Consider the following 11,973-nt stretch of genomic DNA (forward strand, 5'->3'; position numbering starts at 1 on the left):
ATTCACACCCTTTTTTTACATTTAATTGGGACAAATTGCCATGGGTAAACCCAGACTGCAAAAGAATAAATCGAAGAAGTCCTCAAAATCCTCCCAAAAATCCGTCCTCGGCCCCGGCGGCTCCGTCTCGAAACACAGCATGGCCCAAGATCCCTCCACATTACTCGATCAAGCCACCATCCTTCTACAAACAGGTCGTGCCGATGAGGCTTTGCCAACTGCACAGCAAGCGCTTGATCTAGCGGGCGACAATGGACCGGCACAGCTACCAGCAGTGAACTTGCTGGGAGAAATCAACGTTGAGCTGGGCGATATCGATACTGCGAGGGAATGCTTTACTCGCGCCGTGGAGCTGGATCCCAATGGCTCTATTTCCGAGTCTGAGGGTGGGGGTTCTGAGAAATTCCTGTGGCTCGCTCAATTGAGTGAGCAAGGTGGTGCAGAGAGTGTTCAATGGTTTGAAAAGGGCGTCGCATCCCTACGACAAGTCTTGCAGTCCCTGGAAGGCAAAACCAGCAAAGAAGATATTGAAAATTCCAAAGAGAAAAAGACCAAGCTGTCAAATGCGCTCTGTGCTGTTGCCGAAATCTATATGACCGATCTTTCGTGAGTTTCGTCTGTCTCGACCTATGCTTTCTCGTTACTTACATTTTCTTTTCTCTCTTTTTTTTAGATGGGAAGAAGATGCAGAGGCCCGGTGCGATGCCCTTATCACAGAAGCTATTACGGTGACGCCAGATGCCCCCGAGGTCTTGCAGACTCTCGCATCTATCCGTATATCACAGCTGCGAACCGAGGATGCCCAAGCAGCGCTCCGGAAAAGTACCGGTATTTGGAAAGATCTACCCCCAGAGGACCTCACTATTCCCGATTTTGCAGTGCGCATCAGTCTTGCACGACTTCTGATGGAAGTCTCTTTGGAATTCGAGGCCTTGGAAGTTCTTGAGCGATTGATCCTCGAGGATGACCAGAGTGTTGAAGCATGGTACCTCGGAGGCTGGTGTCTCTATCTGCTAGCGGAGAAGCAGCAGGCGCCAAAGGATGTGACAGAGGAAGACCCCTCCGAATCCCCGCGACAAGCGTCATTGGTGGCCAGTCGGGAATGGCTCAAGCAGAGCTTGAAACTCTATGAAGTATTAGAATATGAGGATGAGCGACTCCGTGATCATGCCCTGGAACTGGTTCAGGGAATGAACCAGGAAATTGGTGAAGATATGGATGACGATAGTGAGGCTGAAGGTGAAGGCGAATGGGACGGTGAGATCGAGGCAGACTCTGATGATGATCACGAAATGGCCGATTGAAAGAAGAACACCCAAAAAGTCGCGACATTTTACTATACATCTATACACTATGTACATGTTCTCTTTCTTTTTACCCCTCTTATTTCCCGCCCGTCTTTGTTACGTTTGTCGCCCATTGTTGGTACCTCTCAACGACACATAGTAGCCCATCTATACATTAGACCATTTATCCCCCCTAAGCCTAAGCCCTTCTTTCAAGTTGTTTCCCCCACTCACCAATCCACCAGTCCATCAATCTGCCTATCCCGCCCATTCGCCCATCCACGGTTGTCCCTCGCCACTTACCTCGGCGCCGGATAAATTCGCCTCCGGTTGCATATGCCGATTTTTTGTCGACGCTCACTGCGCGAACGAGACGTTGAGGCTGCCTAAACTCCTGCAGGATGGATCTCGTACCAGCGCCTAGCGGGGAGACCCCGGTGAAGGTTCCTGTGGTCGGGGTGGAGGCTGTCGACGTCGCGGAGTCGGTCAACGCGGAGTCGGTCGCGTTGGAGGAGGCATCCTCCGTATACGAAACCGACAGCGATGATTCAGATGGCTGGGATGCTATGTCTGGCGATGACACAATCCAGATGCTGCGCGATGAACAGCTGCGCGATGGACTTGGTACGTGCCCCTGATATCCCTTCTTCCCTTGCCCCGGACATCCCCGCTATTGGAATCCACCTTTAAACTCAAGCTCACAATGCGCGTTTTCCTATAGTTCCCGGTGCCTGTACTCTTGAAGAAGCCGTCACTTTTCGAAATCGGCTCCACGCGATCGGTAAGGCTGCCTTTGTGGAAGAGACCATCGTGCGTGAGACCGTGACAGCGAAGAAGCTATGCACTGCATTCGGCATCGTTCCCCCGGCGTTTCTCGAAGGCGCACCCGATGAGTCCTTTCACCCTCTTCTCGCGATCGCCATCTCGCGTGAATTCTCTCGTCGACGAAAGCTTCCCGATTACAACACTATCGATGATGCTGTGCGCCTTCTGCGGGAGTCGAAAAACATCATCGTGTTGACCGGCGCGGGCGTAAGTATACTTTCTTTGAAACTTCTCGTAGGACAAGAAGCTAATGTCTCTTCTACCGACTAGATCTCAACGAGTCTTGGAATTCCTGATTTCCGTTCAAAGGATACCGGTCTTTACTCAAAATTGGAGCACCTTGGTCTAAGCGACCCACAAGAAGTCTTTGATATTCACGTCTTTCGGGAAGATCCGAGTATCTTCTTCTCCATCGCGAAGGACATCCTCCCAACCGAAAAGAAATATTCACCGACGCATGGGTTCATCAAGCTGCTTCAGGACAAGGGCAAGTTGTTGACCAACTACACTCAAAATATCGACAACATTGAGGCCAATGCGGGTGTTCTGCCGGAGAATATTGTGCAATGCCACGGGTCCTTTGCAACTGCGACTTGTGTCAAATGCGAACACAAGGTCTCGGGTGATGCGATCTTTGGCGAAATTAAGGCGGGGAATGTTCCTGAATGCAGCGCTTGTCGACAAATCATCGAAGCTGATGCACTGAAACCGCAAGGGCTTAAGCGAAAGCGAAGTTCCAACGGGTGTCAGAAAGATCGGAAGGAATTTGAAGATAGCTCGGATGAGGATGACTATGAAATTCCAACTCCTGGTGTCATGAAGGTTCGTCGATCTATGTTCATTTCAGAATGCCCCATATTGATTTGCTTACCTTTCCAGCCTGATATCACTTTCTTTGGCGAGGATCTTCCTGACGAGTTTGGTCGTCGCCTTATTCATCATGATAGGGAGCTAGTCGACCTAGTAATCGTTATTGGAACTTCGCTGAAGGTGGCCCCCGTTGCAGAAGTGCCGGGGATCTTGCCGCGCGATATCCCGCAGATCTACATATCACGCACGGTGAGATTTATCGATGACATTTCCCTTCAACTGGACTGAACTAATCTCTCCGTATAGCCTGTGTCGCACACTGGTTTTGATATTGATCTTTTGGGTGATTGCGACGTGGTTGTATCAGAACTCTGCCGCCGGGCCGGCTGGGATCTAAAACACCATATGATACCCGTTGATGAAAAGGTAGATGTTACTCCCGTAGAGGGATATGAGTCACGACATGTATTTCAGGTGGTTGGCGCATAGCGGCGGTGTTACAGGAATGATTTCTCTATGAAAGATAAACATCTTCATGGTTGTCTTATCTTCAAGTGTTGATATGCCTATGTGGATATTTTCTCGGCGCTTGCGATTATCTGGTTCATGGTTTTATGGTTTTTTCTTGATAGATATGACTTTGATTCCCTTTAGTTATGATCATAGTGAATTCGTGGCAGCATTTACTAGTTTGCGTTATTCATTCGAATATACTAGTAGTACTAGTACTAGTAGTAGTAGTAGTCGTAGTACTGTACTGGTGTGGAGAATATATAGTAATGCCACGATGAGAAAGGTTGATCAATAAGCTCTATCCATACCTATTCTAAATGAAAGCTTCTTCTGAAACTGAAATTGGTTTAATTTTGCAACTCCAATAGTATTGGCTCCATGCCAATATCCCGACGCCAAAGTACGGTTGTTGAGGCGGACCCGAAGGTAAAAAAAAAAAAATCGATCCCGATCCCGCAGACACCCCACCATTGAATTGGCTCCGTGATTCAACCCCCCACGAACATTCAAAGAAAGAGACTGCCAGAATCAGTCGACTCGCTCAAGATGGAGTACCTGATTCGGTTTGCTCAATGCCATGAGAACTTCCGAAAGCCGGAAATCCAGGCACTTGCCACGCTTGTTGGTGCCGACATAGAATTTCTTTCCTACAACGACCATGTAAGTGATGAGCCCAGCGAGCATTGAATGTAGGCCCGAAAGACCCAGATTAAAGCCCTGGCTTCTGAATTCGGACTCGCATACTTCTACTCTCCAGTCATTGCCAATCTACGGACAATATCAGCTAACTAAACCCACCCCAGTCACCATATTGCGTTGTAAAGCTGCCAGACAATGATGCAGCGCGCGCGATCATCAAGCGAAGTGTGCTTGCTAAAGACGTCACTGAGCTGTGGGGTCAAGGCACAACCTATGATGAGGTGCATGCCGCTGTTCGCCAACGGTCCTCTGATCGCTGGGCGCAGTACCGCGAGTCCATATTTTCGTTCTCGGTGGACACATTTGCAGGCAAACGCAGCCAGACCCGGAAGTCAGAGATCATTAATTCGTTCGGATATATGGCCTTAGAGGGCCCCATTCGCATGAAGAACCCCGATGAGCAGTTCCTTGTGATGGAAGAGTATGTCTCAGATGCCGAGCAAAGTCTCATAGGCACAAAAAAGATAACAGAGCCACGGAACATTTACATGGGTCGCTTCCTTGCCAGGAGTGATCGAGATACTATCGTGAAACATGATCTGAAGAAGCGCCGGTACATCAGCACAACCACCATGGATGCGGAACTCAGTCTAGTGACCGCGAACATGGCTCTTGCTGCTCCGGGTAAGGTTTTCTACGACCCTTTTGTCGGGACAGGAAGCTTTTTGGTGGCCGCTGCGCACTTTGGGGCACTCACTCTTGGTTCGGATATTGACCCGCGCAGCTTTCGTGGAAAGGATGAAGAGCGTGAGAAAGGCGAAATAGCTGCTCTGCGGAACTATAAGCAATATGACCTCGAGAGCAAGATGATGGATCTTTTCACGTCGGACCTCACCAATACGCCATTGCGAAACTGTGGTTTGCTTGATGGCATTACGTGTGACCCGCCATATGGTGTGCGCGAAGGCCTTCGGGTTCTGGGAACGCGGGATGGTGTCTTGAAGGAGCCTGTCTTCATCGATGGAGTTGCTGCTCATTAGTATGTCTCTTTCATTTCGAAAACCACGTCAACGGTGCTAACTATTATCAACAGCCGGCCCGACTACATCGCGCCCAAACGGCCCTATGGATTCGAAGCTATGCAGAGAGATATTCTCGATTTCGCAGTTCGCACCCTTGTTCCTAATGGCCGTTTGGCAATGTGGATGCCCACAGCAAGTGATGAAGCCCACAAGTTCCCAGTCCCCATGCATCCGAATTTGGAGGTTGTCAATGTTTCCGTCCAACACTTTCAAAAATGTGAGAAATGATATGATGCGTTTGCTTTCAACCCAGATTACTGATTCTAATGGGGTATAGGGTCTCGGAGATTGATGACATATAGACGTCTCCCTGACGGAGAAACATCTGATATTACGCAAGGGAGAAGTTATGTCGATGCAGAGGGCGTTATGGCAGATGAGCTTAATGCATTCCGGCGCAAGGTACATGCGGACAACGATCAATCAAATGGGGTACCAGCAAGCTAATACTTTCGCATAGTACATGTCTAGACATGGGCCCCCAAGGTCAGAGCACAGCAGGCCCGCAGCACAATGAGGTGTCATCTTGGATTATTCATAATCTAGCCAATAGGCGGGTCTAGCCACCACATTTCAGAGTGTGGATATGTACATCGAGAAAGGACAACCCGGAAAGGCTGGGGAGGATGCCTAGGATTATGGGATGTATTACAACCTTCCTCGACGTTTCAAGTCCGAAGCAGTCAGGTCGAGGACAACACCTTCATCCCGTTCAATTCGCTTGACTTCTTCCGCCAATTCGACTCTCATAGAATGGGCTAATCTTTCACCCTCTTCATCTTCGAGCTCATCACGTTGACCGCGACCGAACATGGCGAAGCTTGGTGACCGAGAAGACTCTGTAGATGGGCGAGGAATAATGTGGAAGTGGACATGGGGGACTTGTTGCGCAGCTCTAGCTCCTATTTAATCCCATTAGCGGTAGCCCGAGTAACGTGTTGTACTAGACAATACAAAAAAATAAAAATAAATAAAAGAAAAGAAAAGAAAGCCAGCTTCCAAGTTTCATCGCTTTCTGAATATGCTGTGTATGTGTAGACAATATCCTTGATATATGGAATGTATGTACGCCTTGCATGATGGAGAAAAGGGATACGGAAGGAGGGCACACACCATTATTCTGCACCACATTCCAATGTCTCTCTTCGTCGCCAAATATAGTCTTTGTTACGACCCTTGAAAGAATAGGAAGCCATTTGCCGACCTGGAGTTCTCGGAAATTAAATTAGTCAAAGGTTAAGTTAGAGAAGAGGAGCGCAAACTTGAAGTCAGTCGCGTACCTCCTGGCTAGTTTGCACATCCATATCCCCGAGCATTTCGTAATGCCGTCTCGGTGCAACAAGGACATGGCCTCGTGTGAGGGGCATTATATCCAAAAAGGCGAGAACATGCTCCGTGGAGAGAATGAGATGAGCTGTTGAGTCGGGATCTTGACCAGGAGAATTTGAACTCGGTCCAGACCCGTTGAAAGCAAGGGTTGGATTTGTGAGGGCGATATTGCAAAAGGGACAGGACGAATCGAACGACATGGTGGGAGATAGACTCCGAACTTAAAACTTTGAAATAAGACCGACTGAAATGGTATATACACCCCTTGAAAGCGAAGGCGCTAGATCGCAAACAACTGAAGCACCCGAGGTTCGTAGGCTGGGAGGGTCTGGTGGTGGTTATGAATAGAAAAATGCCGACCCGAGGAAATGATATAGCTTCGACTAGGTGAAAGCCCCGAGCAGTTGTCTAATATTGATTCTGGCAAGTCGTTGAAAGTGTAGCAGACCTGAGGTGAGACCAGCCGTGGGCGCAGGCGGCGAACCTCGGCTACGGGAGTTGTCAACCCCAGCCCAGCCTACGTGGAGAAGCAAGATGCGGTGGGGTTGGGACAAGTTGTTGCTCAGCAGTTGGTCGAAAAGACGCTTATGTGCATGATATTAAAATTGAAGAGGACGTGAATGATCAGAATCAGAATCGCATGTAACTTAATCACACCTTGCACCCATCAGAGAAAACCAGCTAATCTAATAAAGCTCAAACCCCAGACCAACTCAACTCATATTACCCCTGCCAACCCAACTGTCCAATATCCATACCCCGGGTAAGAAGGTGGATGTGAACATAATAAGCTCACCAACAAAATCAATCAACGATTATCCGGCCTTGAAAAGATGCTTTTGTTCCGTGTGCGGACCCTACCTCGACAGTAAAAGAAGGAGGAATGAGGATGAGGAAAGGCAAGACACCATCCCAAACCTTGCCGCGAAGAGACATGGAAACAAACAAGAGATAAATCAATGGTGGCAATAAGTTAAAATTCCGATCTGAAAAGAAGAGGAGTAGAAGAAAAAAAGATAGAATCCGACGCCGGTCACGCGAACCGATAACAAGAATAGAAAGGTATCAGGGTAGACAAGAGAACAGACACCCCATGCAAGAAGAAAAGCAAACAACCCGAACAAAACCACAAGGCTAAAGCGCCGAACACCCCCCCGGTCACAGAAGACAAAATGCCGAAGCGAACAAATTTAATCAAGCCATCGTTAAGAATATGCAAAAAGGTATCTGATACCAGCACAATGAAATGCCAACATATGGAGGAATTGGAATCCCTGGTCGGATAGTCGCAACAGCCCTGGGATCGTCATGAAGGACAGTGACATTGGCGACGCAGGGTTAGCATAACATCGTCAACGGCATGATTACTGTTCGCTGTCCTTGATATAAGTGTACGGCTCCGAGAGCGAACTGTCAATGTACATGCTGTGATACTTCTTGGCCCACTGGCGTGTCAAGATAGAGGCTGTAATTGAAAATGTCAGAAAGGCATATCCAGACAAAGTAAGTTAGGTGGGGGGGAGGGACATACCCTTCAAGAACTTCTTGCTGGCATACTTCTTGAAGAAGGCCTCGTGGGAGACAGGGCGGTGGAGGTAGTCGATCATCAGGCGGAAGACCGGATCAATCTCCTCCTCAGTGTACCCGGCGTAGTGAGAGAGAGTGGCATCCTATTGGGAAATGGTCAGCTAGAGACAAAATGATGTAGATGTAGGAGAGAACGAACCCAAGGACCACGCTCAAGAATTAAACGAGCCAAGTACATAGAGGCGGCAGCAATCTGGCTCTGGGGGAAGCCCATGAATCGGTGGTCGAGGAGGCTAATTTCCATAAGGTACTTGCCCAGGGTTCGGGTTTGGATGTCGTAGTTGTCGGCCTTGGAGATACGACGCAGGAAGTTCATGGGGTTGGGGAAGCTCATGTTGTACTCCAGGGTAGCGAGAACGTGGCGCTCAGCATCGAGGATTTCCTTATCAGAGAAGGTCTCATCGGCGACGTGGCTGAAGTTGGCGACGTGGGGAGAAAGGACCTCCTCATACTTGGAAGCGATGAACATGGCGGTGACACCAACAAGCTGGAGACGATCGAGAGCAACAACCTCGGCGGACAGGAAGCGGTCGATGATATTGACAGCCAAGAACAGAGTCTCGGGAAGAAGACGGAATCGTGTGTGAACCTCAATTAACCAGTCGACCAAAATGCCACGCATCTTCCACTCCAAATCCGGCTGGTGGTCGATGTACTCAGGGTTAGGCAGAGTCACTAGCTCGAGGTCTTTGAGATAGTCGAAAATCTCCACAACGTATTCCGCGGCCATCAATGGGTCATCCAAGTCCTCAGTGTCCAGGTCGAGGGGCTTTTCACCCGACAGCACCTTCTCTTCCACTTCTTCAATAATTGTGATCTTTTCCTTCGACCGAGAGTTCTGCTTCTTCAAAGGGGGCTCCTCCTGAGCTTCCGCCTTCTTGTCCGATGGGCGTTTGTGGTTGGTGATAGCCCCGGCGCCACTGACTGGCCGTTGCTTGACCTCGGGCTTCTTTGTAGCGGGACGAGGTCCGGAATTGGGTGCTCGGCTATCCTTGTTTCGTGTTGGCTTCTGCACACCACCCTGTGGCTTTGTGGCGACTTGACCCTTCGCTGTGCTGGCCTTCTTGCCGCCCTTGGTGGCAGCGGCATCGCCATCGTTCTTGAAGTTGCTGACATCGCCAAGAGCAGGGCGAGGGGCTCGCGTGGTGGCTGCGGTAGTCCGCTTGGTCTGCATCGGCTTCTTCACTGCATCAACGGCACCGTCTGTGCTAAGAGCGGCGACCTTGGCCCGCGTAACACGCGCCGCGGGGCCGTTCTCATCGTTCTCGTTCATCGCGCCTCGAGTGCGGAGACTAGTACGCGTCTATGACGGAGTTAGCTTTAAGCTGAAGATTGACCAGAACCCGTAGTGAGCTCTTTGATACAGGGCGTGAGATTCGTTCCGAAACACGAGCTATCAAGGATTTGTTCAGCTTACCATAGGCATCGCGCTAGACTCGGGGAAGAGAAGAGGGAGACGGGGCAAGGTGAGAGAAAAGGAATGGGGATCTAAGGTAGTTCTCCTTGTCCTGTCCGGCTCAGGTCAGCATTCCGTTGGACATAATTGCCCCAGTGGAGACCAAAATACCAGACGGTCGTCGAGGTCAAGATGCACGTACCACGCGTGAAAATGTATTCACTTGAAAGGGACTACACTTGCCTGTTGGCAGATGTAGTAGTCGGGGCAGTGTCGAGTAAAATGAGTCGCAATACACGCTGCATACAAGTTGATATTGATGTTGAGTAAACCCGCGTTGACCCTGGTCCTGCCGTTCGGAAAACGCGTGCCGATCCGGGATTGAAGGGTGTCGAGGTATTCAAGATCACACGTGGAATCCTGAGGATAGGATTCGGGCGAGAATAATGGAGTTGGGGAGGGGAGGGGGGTATCTTGAAGTGGAATGATGATGAGGGAGAAGGAAGAACCTGAGAGGGCCAAGCGATGTTTGGGCCCTACTGTGCTAGCGCGGAAAACCGGTCAAAACTGACTGACGCCCCACCTGCAAGTCGCGCAGAGCTCGTTGTACACAGCTTCAAGCGTGGAAAATACAGCTATTTTGTCTCTCAAACTATATTGCTTTTGTGTTTTTCTTTCTTGTGAATTGCAGATTGAGAATCCAGAACTTGATAGGCAAATGTAATTCAAGATTCGGTCCAGATGGAAGGGTAGATCCAGCAATGAAGGGGAGGTGGCAGGGCGGTATTGTCTGTAAATACGCGTATGTATTGATGACCTCGCGCGCTGGAGCATGGCCACGTGACAATCAACAAAGCCGTTGCCCGGCAACGGCGACCAAACGTCACGTGTATGTCATCCCTCCCGCCCCAGCCACAGTGGCTACTGCTGCCTCCTGTTCTTGTGGCGGTGCTTTTCTCAAATCACGTGAACCCCGAACTTTTTGTTGGCGGTGCGGAAGGGTAGCAAGAGCGTATTGGACTGTCCGGTTTCTTCGTGGGAAGCACTCCATCACCATCTTTGCCATTGCGCATTCTCCGTTGCTTGGTTCACTTGTGCCATGCTTCTTCAGCCTAGGATTGCCCTCCGGGCAATTCAGCTACCCTTTAGGTCCCTGCCGACCCTACCAGTCCGCCGATTTGCATCAACCGAGACCACATCCTCCGACAAGCCTTCAATCTCGACATTCGATGCTAGCGCGACATTTGCTCCTCCCCCAACCCGAGATGACTCCGGTGTCAAGATCCGCACATACATTCCTCGTACTCCCGGTGTCCGTCACTTGCGCCGACCAGTCAACGACCACCTTTTCAAAGGCCGCCCCATTCACCGATTGACCTTCCCTAAGCGTGGTCATGCCAAGGGTGGACGTAACAACAGCGGTCGAGTCACCGTTCGTCACCACGGTGGTGGTGCGAAGCGCCGTATCCGGACTGTTGACTTTTTACGAATGGCCGCTGGCCCTCATTTGGTGGAGCGCATCGAATATGATCCTGGACGTACCGCACACATTGCTTTGGTTCGCAGCAAAGAGAACAAGCAATTGAGCTACATCCTTGCTCCCGATGGAATGCGAGCAGGCGAAACCGTGCAGAGCTATATGTCTGGTATCCCCGAAGACCTGTGGATGAGCATGGGTGGTACAGTCGATCCTGGTGTGTTGGCAGCTCGAACTGCATGGAGAGGAAACTGCCTTCCCCTGCACATGATCCCCGTTGGAACTTCTATTTTCAACGTTGGACTACGCCCTGGAAAGGGTGGCCAGCTGTGCCGTAGTGCGGGTACCTATGCTACTGTCGTGGCCAAGGGTAGTGACTCTCGGCAGCAGGAACTGGAGGCCGATTCAACAGATCAGCCGGAAACTGAGAAGAAGATCCTGTCCCTGCGTGAAAGGCAAAAGCAAGAGCGTCTGGCCCAACACATTACTGTTCGTCTCTCCAGTGGTGAAAGTCGACTTATCCACAAGGATTGCTGCGCTACCATTGGTATTACCAGTAACCCCAACTATCAATACACCCAGTTGGGTAAGGCCGGTCGATCTCGATGGCTTAACATCCGTCCTACTGTTCGAGGTCTTGCTATGAACGCCATGGACCACCCTCACGGTGGTGGTCGTGGTAAGTCCAAGGGTAATGTTGACCCGAAGAGTCCTTGGGGTATTCCGGTATGTCCTTCTCGTGTGGTGAACTCCTTCTCTCGTTGCAACACTAACATTTCCTTCCTCTTTCTAGACCAAGTCTGGCTACAAGACCCGTCCCAAGTGGAAGATCAACAAGGCCGTGGTGCACCCCAGACCCCGCAACCAGGGTCAACGCCGCCGTGGATACAACTAGTCTCAAGTCTCCGTCTTAGTCTTTTGTGTCTCCGGTTGCCAGTTGAGCATTGCACTTTTGCCTTGCAATCAATGCTTTTCCCTCTTCTATACCTCAACCCCGTCATTTCAGGGGGGTTCTGTACGATATCTTAC

The 11,973-nt window shown here is 50.2% G+C and overlaps 6 protein-coding genes across 6 annotated transcripts; 4 read left to right on the top strand and 2 right to left on the bottom strand.

Moving 5' to 3' along the window:
- Positions 1–40: 40 nt before the first annotated feature.
- Positions 41–1,304, top strand: N7481_005882 (ACL4 family protein; the record flags this gene model as incomplete). The annotated part of the gene is made up of 2 exons (XM_057265101.1): positions 41–606; positions 674–1,304. The coding sequence occupies 2 exons, from the start codon at positions 41–43 to the stop codon at positions 1,302–1,304; spliced, it is 1,197 nt and encodes a 398-aa protein (XP_057122821.1).
- Positions 1,305–1,687: 383 nt separating this feature from the next.
- N7481_005883 (putative histone deacetylase SIR2) lies at positions 1,688–3,410 on the top strand (the record flags this gene model as incomplete). Its single annotated transcript, XM_057265102.1, has 5 exons — positions 1,688–1,910; positions 2,008–2,318; positions 2,382–2,933; positions 2,991–3,170; positions 3,228–3,410. The coding sequence occupies 5 exons, from the start codon at positions 1,688–1,690 to the stop codon at positions 3,408–3,410; spliced, it is 1,449 nt and encodes a 482-aa protein (XP_057122822.1).
- A 570-nt stretch (positions 3,411–3,980) lies between these two features.
- Positions 3,981–5,602, top strand: N7481_005884 (tRNA (guanine-N2-)-methyltransferase; the record flags this gene model as incomplete). Its single annotated transcript, XM_057265103.1, has 4 exons — positions 3,981–4,094; positions 4,238–5,112; positions 5,167–5,372; positions 5,433–5,602. The coding sequence occupies 4 exons, from the start codon at positions 3,981–3,983 to the stop codon at positions 5,600–5,602; spliced, it is 1,365 nt and encodes a 454-aa protein (XP_057122823.1).
- Positions 5,603–5,803: 201 nt separating this feature from the next.
- N7481_005885 (HIT family protein) lies at positions 5,804–6,684 on the bottom strand (the record flags this gene model as incomplete). Its single annotated transcript, XM_057265104.1, has 3 exons — positions 5,804–6,057; positions 6,269–6,359; positions 6,436–6,684. 3 exons carry the CDS (start codon positions 6,682–6,684, stop codon positions 5,804–5,806), a joined length of 594 nt encoding a protein of 197 aa, XP_057122824.1.
- A 1,164-nt stretch (positions 6,685–7,848) lies between these two features.
- Positions 7,849–9,497, bottom strand: N7481_005886 (B-type cyclin nimE; the record flags this gene model as incomplete). Its single annotated transcript, XM_057265105.1, has 4 exons — positions 7,849–7,949; positions 8,016–8,154; positions 8,211–9,374; positions 9,489–9,497. The coding sequence occupies 4 exons, from the start codon at positions 9,495–9,497 to the stop codon at positions 7,849–7,851; spliced, it is 1,413 nt and encodes a 470-aa protein (XP_057122825.1).
- Positions 9,498–10,566: 1,069 nt separating this feature from the next.
- On the top strand, positions 10,567–11,839 carry N7481_005887 (mitochondrial 54S ribosomal protein uL2m; the record flags this gene model as incomplete). Its single annotated transcript, XM_057265106.1, has 2 exons — positions 10,567–11,670; positions 11,738–11,839. 2 exons carry the CDS (start codon positions 10,567–10,569, stop codon positions 11,837–11,839), a joined length of 1,206 nt encoding a protein of 401 aa, XP_057122826.1.
- Between the last annotated feature and the right edge of the window lie 134 nt (positions 11,840–11,973).

Source organism: Penicillium waksmanii (assembly GCF_028829765.1).
Source record: "Penicillium waksmanii strain IBT 27052 chromosome Unknown utg000005l:1.0-5232799.0:1.0-5237142.0, whole genome shotgun sequence".
In the NCBI taxonomy this organism is placed as follows: domain Eukaryota; kingdom Fungi; phylum Ascomycota; class Eurotiomycetes; order Eurotiales; family Aspergillaceae; genus Penicillium; species Penicillium waksmanii.